The 18,480-nt window shown below is 45.9% G+C and overlaps 1 protein-coding gene across 1 annotated transcript; it reads right to left on the reverse strand.

The window, feature by feature from the left end:
* Positions 1-1,429: 1,429 nt before the first annotated feature.
* Positions 1,430-16,037, reverse strand: LOC120849139 (Golgi-associated plant pathogenesis-related protein 1-like). Its single transcript, XM_040221283.1, has 5 exons — positions 15,977-16,037; positions 14,890-14,918; positions 14,364-14,453; positions 4,297-4,426; positions 1,430-1,662 (listed from the first exon to the last, which is right to left on the reverse strand). Exons 1-5 carry the CDS (start codon positions 16,035-16,037, stop codon positions 1,430-1,432), a joined length of 543 nt encoding a protein of 180 aa, XP_040077217.1.
* Between the last annotated feature and the right edge of the window lie 2,443 nt (positions 16,038-18,480).

The raw sequence follows: 18,480 nt of genomic DNA on the forward strand, positions 1-18,480 counted from the left end.
TTGACTTACGTGCGTGACGTAATTGTGGCGCTGCTGTTGGAGGGATATCTTTGGCTGCACCTAATGATTCCGTTTTATGTCCGTATATGGCGCAGGAAACTGAAATTTTCTATTAATTGCTTATCGTTACGCGTTTATAGAACTGACAGAGAAGCTCACCGATAAACGGAAATTATATAGTTAACGCTAGAAAATGAATTCGAACAAGCAAAACTATGAACGCGAATTATGTAATAATGGACAAGGATTCCAAATAGACATACAGCTCAGAAATTCGGGAGAAAGTTTCGCGGCTCCTTTGAAGAAGTCCTGCACTCCCTGGGACAGAGCCACTGAACTCGCAAAAGCCATCGTGTCGTCTGCTAGCAAGGCGAAATTTGTTGTGTGACTTCATTACGGGCTTTTATCATCGGTTGATGGCAGTGAGACGATACAAAACATCTTCTTGATTAGATATTGCAAAGAGAATTGGTCTACAATAATGAACTATTTTATGATACAAATTTTAATCTCACGTGGAGCCCCAATGTGTTTGTTCATTGCAATGGCCTCGAAAATTTGTTTCGGCTACAGCGCTATGTTGTGACGTCACCAATTACGGTTTCAATTTTGATGATGTGAACTGATAGGAAGCGAAATGAAAAAGTCGTTGGAAAAAACGCGCCCAAAACGCGCGAAAAAGAAAAAAAGTGGACGTTTGCAAAAAAAAATTATCGTGGGATGAAAATTGAAGATTAGAAAAAGGGTGTTCGTAGATGTCTTGGATTGGATCGCGTTCAAAAAGTACTTCCATCGTGTTCGGTCGGCCGGCTCTGCGTCCCTCGAGCAAGGATTGTCATGGAGAGAGTGCTGGGTCCTAAGCTGGGATTTCCACATTCCGCTGCTCGACCCTCAAATTATTCGAGAGTCTTTCGACAAGCTCATACACACTTGCAACAATGGAGCACAAGAGTCTGAATAGTGATTGAGCGACGACAGGCAAGAATTCTCCATTCGATGTACTGTGACAAGTGTGTACGTGAATTTCAGTCATGCATTAGGCTATTTTTTATAGTTATTTCCGCGTGTGAATACCAGCTGTAAAGATATTTTTTTTGCTTGCAAAATACAATATAATTAAAAAGAACAAATAACTGATGAAAGCATAGAAAAAAAAAACCAAAACGTTATAAAATTTTATTTATAAAAACATTGTGCTGGTGAATATCTAGTTAGTAATATATTGGGGCTTCATCTTTGCATGGAAGGCACTAAAATATTTCCGGGGGCAACCTCTTCTGAATCGTGCTGTACTTAATATAGTGTTCTCTCTAAAAAAATGAAAAGTTTGTTTTGCGTATTTCTAGCGGTATACGTAAAATAAAAGTTCATTCGATCACATTGAAATTTTTATGGTGAAATGCACACCAGTAATATCTTTATTGTCAATTTAGTTTATTGGGTTGAGAACGTTTTTCTTGAATTTGCCCATATAATTTCCTGGTGGGTCGTAGTTGCACACGACGTAGATGTTGTCGCTATACGAACGTGCCCAGCCGCAGCCCAGCTTTGTGGAGTTTTTCCACACTACTTGAGTGAAATGGCCAGTTGCGCCACTGAACCCCCCGTAATTGAAGTCGTAGTCCTGGATCTCGTCGTACCAGGCAGAGACCACATCTTTTGCTAAAAAAGAAAATAAAGGTACAATTTGTAGGTCTTGAACGTGGGCAAAGCCAGCTGTAGAAAATGCATTTCACATGAGTTGTATTTTTAGTGGCACGTCATTTCCAAGATATGTTTATTGCTGATCAAAAAGCTTTGAATTATGGCGTACTACGTGGGGATTTTATTCCTCACGCAAGTAAACTTGGAAGATTATTGCATTACCGCTTAAATGCATTGTACCGTCTACATCCCATAGTTATTATTTGTACAGGTAATTGCGATTTGAAACAAAATTTAGTAAAACATTTGAAGAGAAATCGGACGTGCAATAAGAATAATTACTAAAGCACCATTTACGCATGTCATCTAGAATGCAACAACTTTAGTAATTTTACTTCATATATTGTGCGTATGGAATCCCACGAATAATGTTTAGTTCTGATAACGCTGGTTTTGCTTTCCCATTAATGTTTGCATTTCCATCTATCTTTAAGAGAGGTAATGAAATCTAACTAGAATTTGTATTTCGATTGTAGAGGCATGTATCTCGTAAATATCTATATTTTAAATTTTGTATGATTTTTATATGTAATAGTTAGGACAATGAAACAACAAGTTTTTGTTTTCTTAAAAAAATATAAAAGACATATTCAGGAATTTTTTTGAAAATAATCCGAAATTAAAAAAAAAACAGTTTTTAGAACGGGGAAAAATGATCGAGGTACACCTAAGCATTTCTTATAAGTCATGAACGCGAAGGCATGCAAGCCGCTCGTCCGCTCCCTTTTTCGTCTGCTGCGTACTTTTCGTCGCCGGTCAGCGCGTGTGCTCCCCTGGGCATGAAGCGTCCAAGGTCACCGTACCCAGGCGAGCAACGGCGAGCTGATTGATGGATACGCAGCGCCATGGGGTGAGCGGTCGTGGAACTTGACAAGCGCAGTGGCCAATGGGAGCCCCGTCGACGCGCGCCAACCAATGGAACCGATGGAAACTATCTGCCGTTTTCGCGCTTCAGACTGATGACGTCAGCTCGCTCCATGAGACAGTTAACGCTTTCGCATAAAAAAAAATGAGATCTATATATTTGGCGCGGAACGAATTTAGTTCGCGCCTGCGCAAGGAGGCACTAGTCACGTGGTAGACCTGTGAGCCGTCGGGCTGCGTCGCCGCCGCCGAAAGTGCCGGAGCTGTCTGAGATCCCCGAACTCCCAGGGCGCACTATTGATTAAAGACCGGTGGCTTCGCTGGGTTTCCATTGGACTTAAGCCTTTTTCTGTCTACTTTTTTCTCTAGTAAGTTCGGATTTTGCAAATTTATAAAAAAAAACGCACCACCTGTGGTCAAGGCGGCACAAAATTTTAGGGCACTAGGTTAAAGAACCGAATTTTGCGGTCGATTTCAAGAGCGTGGCCGTTATTTCAAACACCCGATAGTTACACTCAGTTGGTTAACATCAACTATACAGAGCAAAGCCAACACATCTGCTCTCGCATGTCACCTATATGGAAGTCTCGAATAATCGTGTTTGATCACCTTCAATTCACATGTTTCTGTCTTTAAGCTATTCAAAAACTGAGTAATGTCAGAACAAGGGTAGGTTATGTGGTATTGTTTTGTGTTTCTTTTCCTTTGTGCAGTATCTGTTTGCGGACTACAATTTGTCTTACGAGAAAAATGAAATTTCAAAACGCTGTTCGCTCATTCCCTATAGGAAAAAACAAACCTCTTAACTAAGCTGCTGGGAAGTCAACTGCCAAATATACACGCGTTATAAGCCAATAAACCATGTAACGTATTTATGAGCTTGCAACTCGTAGTACGATTTTTGTTCTTCGAGAAGCATCACGGAAGTAATGTTTCCTATTACTTAAGCATTTCTCTTTGCATTCTACAGATTCCCTGAGCTTCGCGCCTTTTCCATGATCTGTTGCTTCCACCACTCGTTCCTGTGTTTCTCATCTATAAGTAGAAATTGAGGGAGAGGCGGAAATAGAAGTGCACTTGGACGGCAGAACGCAGAGCTCTAACTGGATAGATTAGTGGGCACATGAAAAGCTAAATATCATTTTCTCTAGTCACTCGTCGAACTGTTTCGAGCGTTTTCGAGCCGTTCGACGAGTGACTACAGACAAATGAGCTAGCTTGCCGTCTACCCCCTAATAATTCCAACCAAAGATCTGAGCTCTGATGTCTTCTCGCCCTCTTCGCCTCCCGCTCTTTCTCTCTCTCTCTTCCGTTTTACTTTAATTATTTGCATGCACTTTTTCCGTTCTTATATAATTGTTTCCAGCTGTCTCAGTTTTGCAAACATCTGATTTGTTTTACGTTACAAGCGTTCCGTCCTTGTCCTAATCATATAACACAAAACACGCGTGAACGCCCAGATGGATTCCTAAGTAAAATTAACCCTTCTCGAGAGCCTCTGGAGTAAAATTTTGCATAGGTTTTGTTGAGTACCATTCTATAAACGTAACATAACGTAGGTGTAAATATTATGAATTCTGACGACGGAATAAGTCCAGGGTCGTTAACGTTGAACTTCGACATCCTGGTCAAAAATCTGAGTTGCTGCAATAATCGGGTGCTATTTCTACATTTTATGTGGTGCTTAAGCGTGCTAAAAGTTTAATTTAAGATATAATGCTCACTAACGGTTTGGTCCTTGGGGAGCTGGCAATGGCCCAAACATGTAAAGATTTTCGCCATAAGGATTGTTCGATCGGTGTTCCATAATGTCTTGAGCAGCGTTATCTTCTGCCCAGTCTTGAGCCCACAAGTTTATCTGTGAGGGAAACAAAATCATAGATCATGATGAACAAAAAAATATCCTAAGCAATGATATCCCCAAGCCTTCCATGAGAAATAAGCGGAGGATTTAGTGCACTAAGTTGCTTAATATTGCCGAAATATGGGCTGGATGCGAGACAGTATAGCGATATATATTTCACTTAAAATGAAACCATACAACCAACTATAAATATAAAATAATATCTAGAGATGAACTATTTTCAGTAGACTAAGTTCCACCAATGAGATTTTCATGTGTCAATGAGGGAGCAAGAAAATAGGACATATATCGACAAGAAAGAAAGAAACACGTACGCAAGTTTTCTTACCTATTCAATTTTGATGCTTTAAAACAAAACGCAACCAAGCAACGACAGAAAAAAATCGCTCGACGTGGTAGCCTTAGTTTGGTATTTTGCCAAAATACTGGCGCTAATCGCAAGATTTAATATTGTTACCATAGAGGCCTGTTCACAAAGGAAGCGCAGCGCTGAGATAGCGTGAATTATGGGCGAAATTAACACTAGTTTAGCGCCTGTTGTGTGGGGCATTATAAGCACAAACTGGAAAAGGCCCAGTGACATACAACAAGCTGCTGAAATAGCGCCAATTCACAGCGGTGTGTATAACACTAAGATAGCTGCGTTGTTTGTGTGAACATTTTTTATCAACAACAAAAAAACCGGTCACAAAAAAAAATAAAAAAAACTTGACCCCTTCTCCGCAGACGTTTGAAATGAACGTGGTTTTGTGATGTGGGCGGAATTACTAGAAAAGTGACTGTTGTCAACAAATGCTGATTAAAAAAAAGTACAGTAGGTACAGTTGTTCGTTTCCTATTTCGTTGTAACAGTTGTTAGTGGGAACCTTCCGAATAGACTGGATGCATGTCCTTCGCGAAAACCACCCCGAGAGCGACATCAATCATTTCATCGCTCCCAGCCACAGCACCTGAGGCTCCAAGGTGCGCACCCGCCGCTGAACTTATAAGAAAACGAAAATTTCGTCTGTCGAGTCGGATTCAAACCAGCGAACTATGGATGACAGCAATCGTTTCTGCTACAGTCAACCACTCTACCAAGTGAGCTACAAAAAAACTAAATTTCTTTTATTGTCGAAGGAACACATTGTAGTGAATTAAAGGGGGTATACATTCACTTTCTGTCTACTTTCGATGAAGCGTCTCTGTCTTGTGAACCTCGAGCGTCCACTCGAAGCACAAGCACAGCGAAGTCCAATGAGCGCGCGCTGAAGGCTGGGCGTTCGAGGGAGACTCCCCACCAACCTAACCATGACAGTGGCTACACGTTAACACGCTGTGGACTAACAAACCCGCGTTTGCCAACAGGTCTGAGTGTTGCTTGTGCACAGAAACAAAATCCACACATTGACAAGCGTCCGCGCGTGTGCTTTGCCGACTACAGCGCCAACGCAGCTCGGAGACGCAGGAGGCGAGTGTTGGTCTTTAGAATTTAGCAAAAATCGCCTTCTGCGCTGCCACCTAAATCTGCTGGGCTGTGGAACGCCTTCTGAACATGCGCTGTAGCTCTGTTGTACGGGGTATCACACGCTGAGCACGCGTCCATAGGTCAGTGACTCAGCCTTTTTCGCCCGGGTAATAAGCAATGCATAGGTTTATACACGCTGCGATTGCTCCTGATCGGCCATGGGGCGACGTGCAGCTACAACAGCGGGCACTTTGCACGTGCGACGCAGCATTTCGGCCTGCCGCAAAGCTCCGCGGCTTTTGGTTGTGCCGAAAGATACTCCAAAGGTAGTGGAGTAAGTTTCCACAGGTTCCAGGTGCACGCCGACAGACGCAATTAATAGATAGCCTTCGTGGATAGAAAAAAAAAGTTTGCCTGGCACGTATGTCCACTCGTGTAATAAGGCTTCATTGAAGGTAAGTGCGTAGCTTCGACTGCAATCGTTGTTCCCAGCTCTGAGGCACTTCTCTGCGTAGGGACGTCATCTGATACAGACCACCCGGACTTCGCTCCTGCGGTGTCTGCACACAAATTGCCGAACAAAAGTTCGTCGGTTACTCGTTACGCTCAGGCATCGTAAGTTGTAGCAGCTGCCCGCTGCGACGGCCTCACCTGATCTCGGACGACGCACAACGCGGAGCGTTAAGGCGTCCAGCTTGCTGTCTCATACCAAGCTTGTAAGGTAAAAAAGTGCAGTTAAATTTCCGACACGAACGACTCCCGACATATTCGTTCACATAACGCTCAATTCGGTCTTACCATACTCAAAGTAGTTGTATGCCTCAAGAGACGTGCATGCTTTTACCGCGTCGGCCGTAAAGAAGCTCGGCAAAAAGACCAGGCAAACTACACCGTGCGCCACCGAGGTTGGCGGCAGCAACTTGGCCGTTTTGGCGTGGGGAGCGCGAGTGTTCCGTGCTCATGGCGTAGACGTCCTCGAAAGCGTCTCAGCCAAGGCACAGTTTCTTGGTGTATCACTGCTGCTCGGGCTCTGGTAGCGAGCGCGAATAGTCAGACATAGAGTGTAAGAAAGAAAACAAAAAAAAACGACACAGGACAGAAAAAAATGCTACAAACGTTGGTGCAGCTTCGGTTAGCTAACGTACAGCCTACGTCGCAATAGGAAGAACACTGCGAGAGCAGTCGCTTTTGTCTGTTCGCGACAAGAAGATTCGGTGTCGCCATCTAGCGGAAGGCAGGCACAACCCGAAGTGAGCCACTTCTCAGAGCTAAATCGGTCTTCGCTCAGCCTCGCTGTCGCGATGGCAACTTTTCATATTGTCTAATTTTCTTTTATTACACTTTTTTTTTTGCGTTTGTCGAGGACGATTGCGATTATTGCTTTTGGCAGATATCAGGCTTCAATTCTACTAGCTTGAGTGTTCTTATTGTTTTGTTACGGGCAAAGAGCGGTAAAGATGCTATTTTTTAGCTCGCTTAATGTTTCAAATTTACATATCTGTTTGCCCCTTGCTTTGACGATTTCAGAAAAATTAATCGTCTTAGTTTGTTAGAGAACAGTCAGCGGTACCATTGTTGTCCTGGTTTCCTCCCGTGACCTAAACTTAGGTTTGACATGCGCCAAAAAACTAGGACACCAGGAGCCATTCGATGATATGATAAGCTACTGTCAAATGAATTTTTCATTCAGAAAAGACGAATATACATACACTCCCAAGTGAACCATTCGTCTAGCATGATGTCAACAAACCCGGCACCCGCACATTTCGTGCACCACGCGTCATCCACATTCTTCTCAGTGGTGGTTATGTCCGCCAACGAGTAGGTATTCGCTGTAGCTATACATCCTAGGAGGCAAAGCATAATCCCCTCTCTCCCCCCCCCCCCCCCCCCCCGCCGCCCCTCCTTAAATATTATCACTATTGGATCCGCGAAGTACAGTACAGCCAGCGTCAGATTCGCGGTCAGCGTATTCTGGTGCCACTCCCAACGAGCGCGACCCAAGACGGACGTGTTTTCTGTTACAGCGTGGCTCGTCGAGCTTCAGAGTGTTTGCCGCTTTGGGCGGTTCCCTTATCCGCTAACGATGCACAGGCCTTGTCCTCTGTATGGTATTGAGTCAACACCCCGTTGTGCCGGCGCATGCGCACGACCATCCAACCAGGCGAACTTTCACACCGTAAGAAACTTCCGGGAAGTACTAATTCGAATGACGCTACTATCAGTTACGACGCGCCGAGAAGAGAGAAAGAGAGAGAGAGAGAAAGAGAGAGAGAGAGAGAAAGAGAGAGAGAGAAACTCAACTTTATTTTTAACTAATCAATTCCGAGTCGAATTCGTCCTCCCTGTACAGGGGTGTCCAAACAGGGTACTTCAGAACGCGTGAACCGTCACTTCTCTGCCATATTGAGTGAAATTTTAGCCCCGCATTCCGTCTTCTGTTTAGACACGAACCTCGCAAAAATCGCGGCTTTTCTCCCTGCCTCGTCTGCTTTTCTGTGACATCAGTGCACGTCAGATTTGACGCCGCGCGCGACCTGCCAAAGGTGTGCGTCGACCATCTGTTCTACCGTTTTCAAGGCCGCTGTCACCACGGGGGGAAGGGCTAAGTGGTCTTGGCGTTCGGGTTCCGCTCGCGCGAAGACTCTCGCCGCCTTGTATTCGTGTCCTTCCCTTTCCCGTTTCGAGAGGCCCAGCTTGGCTCAGCCTAAAACAGCAGCGGTGGCCTTGGGTGACAGCCAACAGAGAGTGTGAGATGCTGTCCGCACCCACGTGATGAACATGCTTCAGGCTACCGTGTGAAGGAAAAAAGCGGACCTTGGCGGAGGCAAGCATTAGCTAAGACGAAAGACACGGTCGACGGCGGACCGCCGCACGCCATGTGGCGGAGGTGTGTGACATTACGGTTTCTGAAGTTTCCTCTTTGGGTTGTACGGGTCTTGGTCATCAGCCGGGGGACGTGGGAGTAGGTATCTCGTTTGTGCTGAGTTAGTGGAGGTCAGAGGGCCTCTTGGAGGTCGTGAAGTGGAGCGGCCCAGCCCGCCTAGAAGTAGGGGATGGCTTTAGGGAAGAAATTGAGTGTGAGGTAGGTAGGAGAGGAGGTTGCCCCGGTGCATTCTCAGTTGCTGGTGTTGGAGGGGTGGCCTCCACAGTCTTGGCGCTTGGGTTGTTTGAGGCGCCCTTGAACGTGGTGGTAAATGATGTCCCGGGTTATGGAGAGTGTCTGGGCTTGTCGTACGTAAGTCGTGTCGGCCCCAAGGAGGAGCTTGGAGGGAGAAGGGAGAGTGCACAATTTAAGAACGTTGTTCATGGCGGTGACACTGGCGTTTTCTGTGCTGTTGTGCTCTGGGTTCACTGCGGTCGTATTGTTCAGACCAGGGTGTTGGGGGACCTGGGGGTTCCCTGTCGCGGGCCAGAGCGTGGGATATGGATATGGATATGGGCGTCAACGCTTGCGACTTGAATTCCCCGAGGGCTTTTTGGGTCTTGGTGCTCAAGGCGATTGCAGAGGTTGTGTGGTCGTAGAGAGTGATGGCTTCTGTCAGAGCTTAAACCTCCACTGCGATTAATGATGAGACGTCCGACTGGAAACGTGTGAAAGTCAAGTGGAGAACTACAACGGCGGTAACGACGCGGGGGGGGGGGGGGGGCGGGGGGGGGGTGGACTTTGTCGTTTGTGCAATAAGTCTCGTGTGTGTGTGTGGGGGGGGGGGTTACGGTTAGGTATGACACCCTGCCCTGTCGGCGTTTTTGGTCGCTCTCAGTGTCCATGTGTTTGTGAATGGGGCGGGGTTTGATTCTGGAGATTTTGTCCATGGCGGTGATCGAGACGGAAATAATTAAAGGGAGGTGACACGTGGGGAGACCAAGGGGTTCGAGGATGGGCCTTGTTTGGAGGTGGTGCGTCTGTGGAGTTAAGCTTGGTGGTGAACTTCTGTTCGTCCTTCAAGGTTACTGAAGAGGGCGGTGCGTCTGAGCAGGATATTTGCTCTCTAGGTGGGCGACTCCGAGTGCCGTACCGGTGCACTTCCACAAGGCTGCCTGAAGCTTGTTGCGTTGTGTTGCGGTTTCGGGTTGATAATTGTACGCATGAATAAAACGAGTGTACCATGGCTTCGATGACTTTTCAGAGCTCATGTTCACGTACTTCCTGGCGTTGTCGCGTGATGCGTCTTATCATGTGGTGGGTCTGTTCAATTTGGCTGAAGACGGTGGTAACCCATATTGTGATGCGACCGTCCTGCTGAAAGATAAAGCCGATGGTCTTGATATGGGTTTACTGAGGTACTGTCTTGCCCTAAGTGAAGCTTGATGAGGTTTATGTAGACGTCAACTCGTTTGGTGTTGTTGTTCGTGACAAGGATAAACTCGAATTTCTTTGGAAAACAGGTCAGACTCATGCTTTCTGCATGGGAATTGATGACGTCCATGTCACTCTAGAGAGCGAATTCTTGTTGCTCTGAACTTGTGGTCCTATAGCAGAGAGTCACGTCATCCGCCTGGAGGGTGCGGTGGAGGCCAGGCATGGCTGCCACTTTTGAAGGGAGGTTTTCTATTTCATGGTGAAACTGGATTGGGGAGAGTTTGGAACCTGGGGGGTGCCTTTTGTAAGTGGATATGGGTCGGACGGATTTTCATTTGGGCACTGAATGCGCAGGGTGCGGTTTGCGAGAAAGTTTTAGAGCGCAGCTCTTAGGCGCCTGTTTCCGGCTTGAGCGTCGTGGTCGTCGGCGTCGGTGTCGCCGTCGCGTCGTCGTCGGCGTAACCGCGCGGTGCATTATAGGTAAATTCCCCCGCTAAATTTACCGGAAAAACTTCCCCGCTAAATCTAGCGGAAAAAGTTCCCCGCTTGGGGGAGGGGTCACGTGACCCCTCCCCCAGGTCACGTGACCCCCCCCCCCCCCCCAAGTACACGTGACCCTCAGTACCGTTCCCCCTCCTCCTCAGGAGCTGCGCTCCAATTCGGCGTTACAAGGAGTTGTAAACGGCTTTCAATTTTTGATGGATCCAGATAGACCCATTCCCTGTTGGGTTTCAGCCTCGTTGACATAGTATTGCAGCCTGATCCACGTTGTCAAAAGCCTTTTTAATGTCGATCCTAACTATAGTGCGGAGCCCGGCCGTGCCTGAAAATGCGTAAAACACTTCCTGTATCCTGCGCGCCACGTCCCGAGTGCTCATGTTAGAGCGAAGACCCACTATCGTGGGGGAAAGTAGGACTTGATTTTGGGGGTGCCAGACGAGGCAATGTAGGACCATTTTTTATAACATTTTCTAGTCAGGACGGTGTGGAGTTAGGACGGAGATTAGTGACTGTCGTGGGTGGCTTGCCGGATTTAGCAATGGCGATGATGATGGCTTTCTTCCATTCAGGTGAGATGGTTTCCTTTCGCCAAACCTCGTTGATGTGTTCAAAGAGTTTGGTTACCCTGCTCTCCGTGAGGTTGCGCAATCCGCCGTATTCTGTAAGCGCTGACGTGGATCATCTCAGATACAGTGAGGATGAGTTACAGGAGCGGAATCGAGTGCGGAAGCCCAAATGGCGTGAAGGTACTCAAAATCGTTCTCAGGAGGTGGTAAAGAAACGGCAGGGACGTTACTATGACAGAGAATTTCGTGAGTACCGAGCTGCTGTCGCTATGAAACACTCAACGGGTAGCGTAAATGCTTTCTGATTTTTTTTGCCCGAACACCTAAACGGCTGTTTCAATGACCTCATAGTCTTGTAAATATTAACGTGAAACGTTTTTGGCTATGTGTTCTGCATTTTATGAAGGCTGGATAAAAGCGAAAACGCGAGGTTTTACAATGATTGGTTGAGTCTTCGACATTGATTGGTTCACGGGGCGGTCATATGGCCAGAGGGGTAGGCGAGAAGGAGTGAGGTAGACTAGGAGAAGCTTGACCACCCGTGAGCACTGAAGGAGAGGAGATTGCGAGTATAAGAGGCTCTGGAAGATCGCCACGTTTATCAGCCCGATTATGGTGTATGGCTTCATTCTAGGAACCACTATGAAGTGTACACATGGTACGCGTTAATCTTTATGATGAAGAGCGCCGAGAACGTAGGCGTCTGGCGTCTGAAAACTCGAAAAATCGCTAAACGTGTTTGATGCAAGAACGCTTCACGTACCAACACAATTGCCTAGGTTTTGTTATAATTATTTTAGAGCCCCACGGCAGCAAAGAATACAAGGCAATCCGCAGTTTTAACTTGGTCATATTCTCCGAGAACTATATGTCAAACCTTTATGCATGTGCGATCTGCAACATTTAGCAATTGATGCCTAACTTTGAAATTAGAATACAAAAATCGAGTGCATTAAAGCTCCCGTATAACGTGCGCCACAGCGACAGCCGCTCGATGCTTGCGTGAACCGGTAGGATAGTGACGCCATCGACGTTTCCTTGCCGCCTCTTAAGCTTTATTGTCAAGATATTGTTTTTCGCATTCGGTTTCGTTTGTTTCTTATCCGTACCTCATTTGCGAAGAGTCTTGTCAGCGCCCCGCAGCTAAAACTTTCGTCCTTCTGACACCCGAACTGTCAGAAGGACGAAAATGTACGCGACTTGTACGCGATATGGCGTACAAGTTCGTCTGCACGCATGGTCGTTCGAATGCACAGGCACCGCGATGTGTGGACTGCAGTCATCGCGACTACAGCCAAATGTGTTCGAGCGTGTAAGAAGACAGTGGCGGCGCTGTGCGGCTCCTCGCAGAGTTATTTTTGCGGGCATATCGCATGTAGGATCCGAAGTAAAGCAAGGGTTGCGTCAGTAACTCATAATGAATTATTTTAGAGCGCAGCTCTTAGGGGCCCGTTCCCGGCTTGAGCGGCGTCGCCGTCGGCGTCGGCGTCGGCGTCGGCGTAACCGCAACCCTCGTAACCCTCGTGAGGGTTACGAGGGTTACGAGGGTTAATCTCATGAGGGTTACCCTCACGAGGATCACGAGGGCCACGAGGGTTACTTACCCTCGTAACCCTCACGAGGGTTACGAGGGTTAGTTACCCTCAAAAGGGTTACCTTCACGAGGGTTACCCTCACGAGGGTTAGTAACCCTCGTGACCCTCGTGAGGGTTACTAACCCTCACGAGGGTTAGTAACCCTCGTGAGGGTAACCTTCACGAGGGCTACCCTCACGAGGGTCACGAGGGTTATGAGAGTTACCCTCACGAGGGTTACTTACCCTCGTAACCCTCACGAGGGTTACGAGGGTTAGTAACCCTCGTGAGGGTAACCTTCACGAGGGTTACCCTCACGAGGGTCACGAGGGTTATGAGAGTTACCCTTACGAGGGTCACGAGAGTTACCCTCACGAGGGTCACGAGAGTTACCCTCACGAGGGTCACGAGAGTTGCCCTCACGAGGGTCACGAGAGTTGCCCTCACAAGGGTTACTAGGGTTACCCTCACGAGGGTCACGATGGTTACCCAGGTCAAGTGACCCCCCCTGGGGTCACGTGACCTGGGGATACCCCCGAGGTCACGTGACCCCCCGTTGACGTCATAGCCACTGATGACGTCATCAGTGACGTCACTGATGATGTCACCGGCATCCGCATCGTCATCGTCATCATCACTGATGACGTCATTAGTGACGTCACCGGCATCCGCATCGTCATCATCATCACTGATGGCGTCATCAGTGACGCTACTGATGAGGTCATCGGTATCGTCACGTGGCCCCAGGTCACGTGACCCCCGCGACGTCACGTGACGCCCCAAGGTCACGTGACCCCCAAGGTCACGTGACCCCCCGCCCCCGAGGTCACTTGACCCACCCCCCAGTACCCTTCCCTCCTCCTCCTCAAGAGCTGCGCTCTAATTCGGCGTTACAGGGAGTTGTAAACGGCTTTCATTTTTTACATGAGCATCGCGCTACATAAACGACTGAGGCCAAAGTCAGCGCTGAGTTCTCTTATACGAGACTTCTCTTATACAATTTCAAAAGTAATTTTTAATTTGAGTAGAAGTTACCCGGAAAAAGTAATTAAAGTAGACTACTAATTACCGAAATAAAGATGTAATTGAAAGTTACTAAACTACTCAGAAAAGTAGTATAACTACTGTAACTTGGGTTGAGTAGCTGAACTGCGTACAAGACTGCTTCAAAGGGTAGTTTTCTTGAAGGAAGACCATAAAATTTCCTGAGGGCTCCCACTAACGGCTGTCCTTTGTAGAATGGCTAAAGGTGCATTCTCGCTTCTTCAGCACTTAGTGCGCTTTTGACATTGATAAAGTTTGACTACCTCGAATGAGATAGGTTATCTCTTTTAGAACGGTAATTTCATAGACGAGGTGGCAAGCTTTATAAAATAAGCGCTGTGAACTGACCAGCTTATGGTTAATTTACACGAGGGCTATGCATTTCATGTCTCGCATTATTATGTCTGAGGAAATATCGAGAAGGAATCGGAGCTCTTAATTTCAGATTTCCCTGTGAAGGTCTTTAAGAAAGAGAGAATTTGACAGGGCAACATACCTTTTCATCTAGAACCATTGGTGGACTTTGGTGACGATTCCGGTATTCGTTGTGGATTTTCAAACATTCCTCTCTAAACTTTGTTTTGTCCTTCTCAAGTCAGGCAATAAAAAAAAAAAAAAACGCACAAATTGACGGTTTGGTAAATTTGTTTTGGAACATTGGAAATTGGGGAATTTCTATGACATTTAGTTTTGGTCTTGACCGCTACTTATCAGAGTAACAAATTAAACTCCGGAGCTCTACACAAAAGGAGCATGTAATAATATCTTAGTAGTTGTTAATATTTTATATAGTACTATGCATGGAATTCAAGCTAATGAAAACCATTTTCTCCGATGTGGGATAGGGTATATTTTCCCTTATCAAAATAAAGCTATTGTATGGAAATTATTCGTATATTTTAGCTCCAGAACTAGCGTAAAATTTTGGATTATAATAATATAATGTGAACAACAAATTATTTGCACTTAAGGCGTAGTCCAGGAAATTTCTGTGTGTGTAGGTTTTCGACCTGCGCACGTACCTTTTCTTCCTCAGTGTTGGGATATTGACCTGGAGAAATTTATACAACATAAATATAGTTAATAATATCGATGTAGCATTGAATAAAATTCGGTATTCATAAGAGAAATACGAACATATCTTGCAGCTAATATATAAGCTTTTACAAATGTCAGGCTGATTTCAGCTGTATTTGTCACTGAGCCTTATTAATACCAGATGCCTTTCTTGAAGCGCCACTAACAACAAGTCATAGACAAACGCAAAATTTAAAGTGATCCTATCCACACTTAGATGATGCAAACGATAACAGACAGAACGCGTGTCGTCTAGCCATGCCACTATTTTCTAGCCAACTCACCCAAATGGGATGAGGGGTAGGCGGCAAGTACAGCTTTCAACCATATGAACGACCCATTGAACGAGGCAGTTTCAGCCGGCTTTGCTGAATTCACTTTGTCCAGGCTTGAGTAAATTGAAGTGTGTGATTATAAGAACCTTTATTCTATTCTACCTTTCTCTCTTTCTTTCTCTAAGAAAAACGCATCTTTGGCCATAGTGTGCTTAGCACGGACGCATCAGCTGCTTAGACGAATGGGTCTTTTATATTGAGGGAGACTCTACTTTTCCAAAAAGGCTTGTAATAGCATTGTAGGTCGGAACCACAAGTTGTCTTCACCTGCATCGATTTATTAGTATGAAGAAGATAGAGTTGCACTGATCGAACTTCTTGAACCTTGGCGGTTGCTTGAAATATCGACACAATTGATCGGTCACCTGTGGCTGCTAATTGAACTAGAGGTGTCTTTTATAAAATTACGCCTATGAATAATAGGGCTGTTATTTTAGAGTATGTAAATATGCAAGTACTAATTACGGCGAAGGGGAATCATTATAAAATACTGGTTCTGAAGCTTCTACACGACTGTGCCTGTACAAATGTCTCTAAATTTGCATTCTGCACTTAATACAGAGAACATAGACACCTCCCTCGAGTACGTAACTATGATAGGTAGAGTCGTATTATCAACTAAACAACTATTCTTTAAATTGATATGTCAACAGATGCTTTCATGAGACTGCCGCATAACCCAGATAATAATACTTGCGGACGACAGCGTTCAATGCGAAACACAGGGTGTGCAATGATTTCAGACTGAAGAAATTCATATCGTGTTCTTGCAGTGAGCTGGTAACCACTTGGTTGCTTTAGAAACATTCCGGGTTTATATAGAGAGAGGATAGAAGTGCTGTATTTCGGCGAAGCGCATGTTATGCGCGACGTTGACACAGTGTAAGCACATCCCATTGTTTGTGTGAAACGAAGGTATGTTCCGCACAAACTTGTCACCAACCTACCTAAGCTTTGTTGGCCTATATGTAACATTTCACTCGAAGAACTTTTGTTTCAAGAGTCTTTATATCTTAATTCGTGTCGTATTTTGACCTTTCTAATATAAGCCAGATCACAAAGGTAGGTTTACAATGCGAATTTTCTGCCAGTCAAGGAGCAATGCTGAATTTAATTTCCCTGAACCTGCTGCAAGTCTGAGAGTGATAATTTGAGAAATCTGTCCGTTTATCGTATTGCTGGGGTTCTGCGTTCTTGGAGTTTCATTTTGAGAAAAGAATAGGCGTGTTTGCAAGAGTTTTCTTTTAGCTGACAGTTCTTGTTTTGCAAACCTTCCTCCCTTGCTTAAGAAATCAGATTTTATTGGACGTTTTGCGTCATAGGTCTTAAGAAGAAAACAACAGTTCGCGAGTTTAGTGAGAGATCCATTTTAAGAGAAGGTAGGCGAGATTTCGACAGTACAAATTAATTCGTTAAGAATAGGCATAAAATATTTAACTAAATTCATCTACCTTAATAGCATCTCCCTTCAGATTAATTCGCCCAAAAATATATTTGGTTGAGATATTTAGAAATTTCGAGAGGAAATTAAAGCACGCATTACCAAAAATCTGTATCCCCAAAGCCCTGCAATGCGTGGAATTCAATGTTTAAGGAGTGATGGTATAAATGTTTTGAAAAGACGTTAAACATTGGTTTTTGGGAGTGAAGCTCATATGTTTTGTCTATTTCGCCGCTAAAGTTAGCAGGAAAATTTGCTTCAAGTGAACTGATGTCATAGTGATGTCATAGTATCACGTGACGACGCAACTTTCCACCATGACGTCACGTCAGGTGAGCTGACTCCTCCGCTGTGGTCACGTGGACTGAAGTCGCCACGTGACGCAAGATCACGGTGTAAATTCGAGCTGCCACGCGATACCCAGACGTCACGGCACACCCATTTTTCATCTAAATTTAGCGGGATAATGTACGGAGAGATGGACGGAAAAACTGCTCAAATTAAGGGGTTCCATTAAGAAATATTGCAGGGTTTTGGAATTACAATGGCTTTTCCAGGATTTCATTAAAATATAGGCTTACACTCTTATATTTGTGAGTGTTAGTACGGTTCATGGGTCCCGTCTCTGACTGGTGTGTTTAGCGTCCCAACCATCAATGCATTGAAAGTGGTTCCAAAGTCGCAGAAAATTACGTCACAAAATCTGGAGTGCCATGCTGTCGGATAGCTCTACCCTGCTGGTTGGTCGTAGAACTTCAGCCAAAAGGCACGTGCAAACGCGAGTGTCGCTGTCATCGCAGCATTTCTAGAGTGCCTTCATACACACGCGCGCTTTTGCTTGAGTGGTGACATCTCAGCCATTTTCCCGCCCAATCGTTTCTTCATGCATTTTGAAGCGCGCCTAATCTGGTGTCACTCAACTCGAGCGCGTAGCTTTGGCTAATGCATAGACGCCATTTTACCGCCCAAGTCACGCACCGAGTGCGCGAGAGCGTCACGCGCTGGCACATTCAGGGCAACAATGGATGTCTTCACCCTGAGACAGACAGACATGTAGGCACCCTAAGCATTTCATCTTCTGAGAGCCAAAGCTTCCCAGGGCTGTCGAGCTGGAGAACGACCTCCAGCAGAACAGGTGTCTGCCACAATCACCATCGCTGCTGTGACGCCGCCAGGATCCCGGCAGCCACAGAAGGAAAATTCTATGACGTCACAAGACGGAAATAGAGGCACCACTTTATCGTAGGCGTTAACCACACTAGTTAGAGACGGGTTCCGGGCACATTAGACTCCAATAAAAAAGGGTGTAGTCGGGTAGATCAGGCGCACATGCTCCCTTTTCCTGAAAGATGCGCCCTCCGTTACCCAGCCAGTGTACTTGGACACCGACAATGAGCATCCTTCTCTCCCTTGAAAGCCTCTAGGTGTATCAATGCACCGCCACGCTAGCCACGCGCCCCGATGAGCTAGTGTTTGGATTCCCCCTTGGGGGTCACTTTTTGGGTTGGGCAGTTTCTTAGAATGTATGGAGCTATCCTGCTCACTCGGTATTGACAGTAGGGTGGACGCTATGCTTGTTTTAGGCCATTCGGGTTTCCGGGTAGGATCACGTGACTACCGTCTACAAGCTAGAGATAAGCCAGAGCACGGCACCTGCCTGAAGGCCAAGGCCACGGATATCATCCACTGCACTATTAACTTTGGGTCGAACTTTAAAGAGAATATAAGGGACTAATCCTCTCGTTGTGTTTATTGCTGGG

Source organism: Ixodes scapularis, unplaced genomic scaffold, assembly GCF_016920785.2.
Source record: "Ixodes scapularis isolate PalLabHiFi unplaced genomic scaffold, ASM1692078v2 PGA_scaffold6__148_contigs__length_123643588, whole genome shotgun sequence".
Taxonomy (NCBI): domain Eukaryota; kingdom Metazoa; phylum Arthropoda; class Arachnida; order Ixodida; family Ixodidae; genus Ixodes; species Ixodes scapularis.

Excerpts from the sequence above, each read along its gene's own strand:
- LOC120849139 (XM_040221283.1), bottom strand. The coding sequence starts at position 16,037 with ATGAATTTCTTCAGTCTGAAATCATTGCACACCCTGTGTTTCGCATTG. Across the intron at positions 14,919-15,976 it reads CGCATTGAACGCTGTCGTCC|GTCAATATCCCAACACTGAG; the intron begins GCAAGTATTATT and ends AAATTTCTCCAG. Across the intron at positions 14,454-14,889 it reads CCAACACTGAGGAAGAAAAG|GACAAAACAAAGTTTAGAGA; the intron begins GTACGTGCGCAG and ends TGACTTGAGAAG.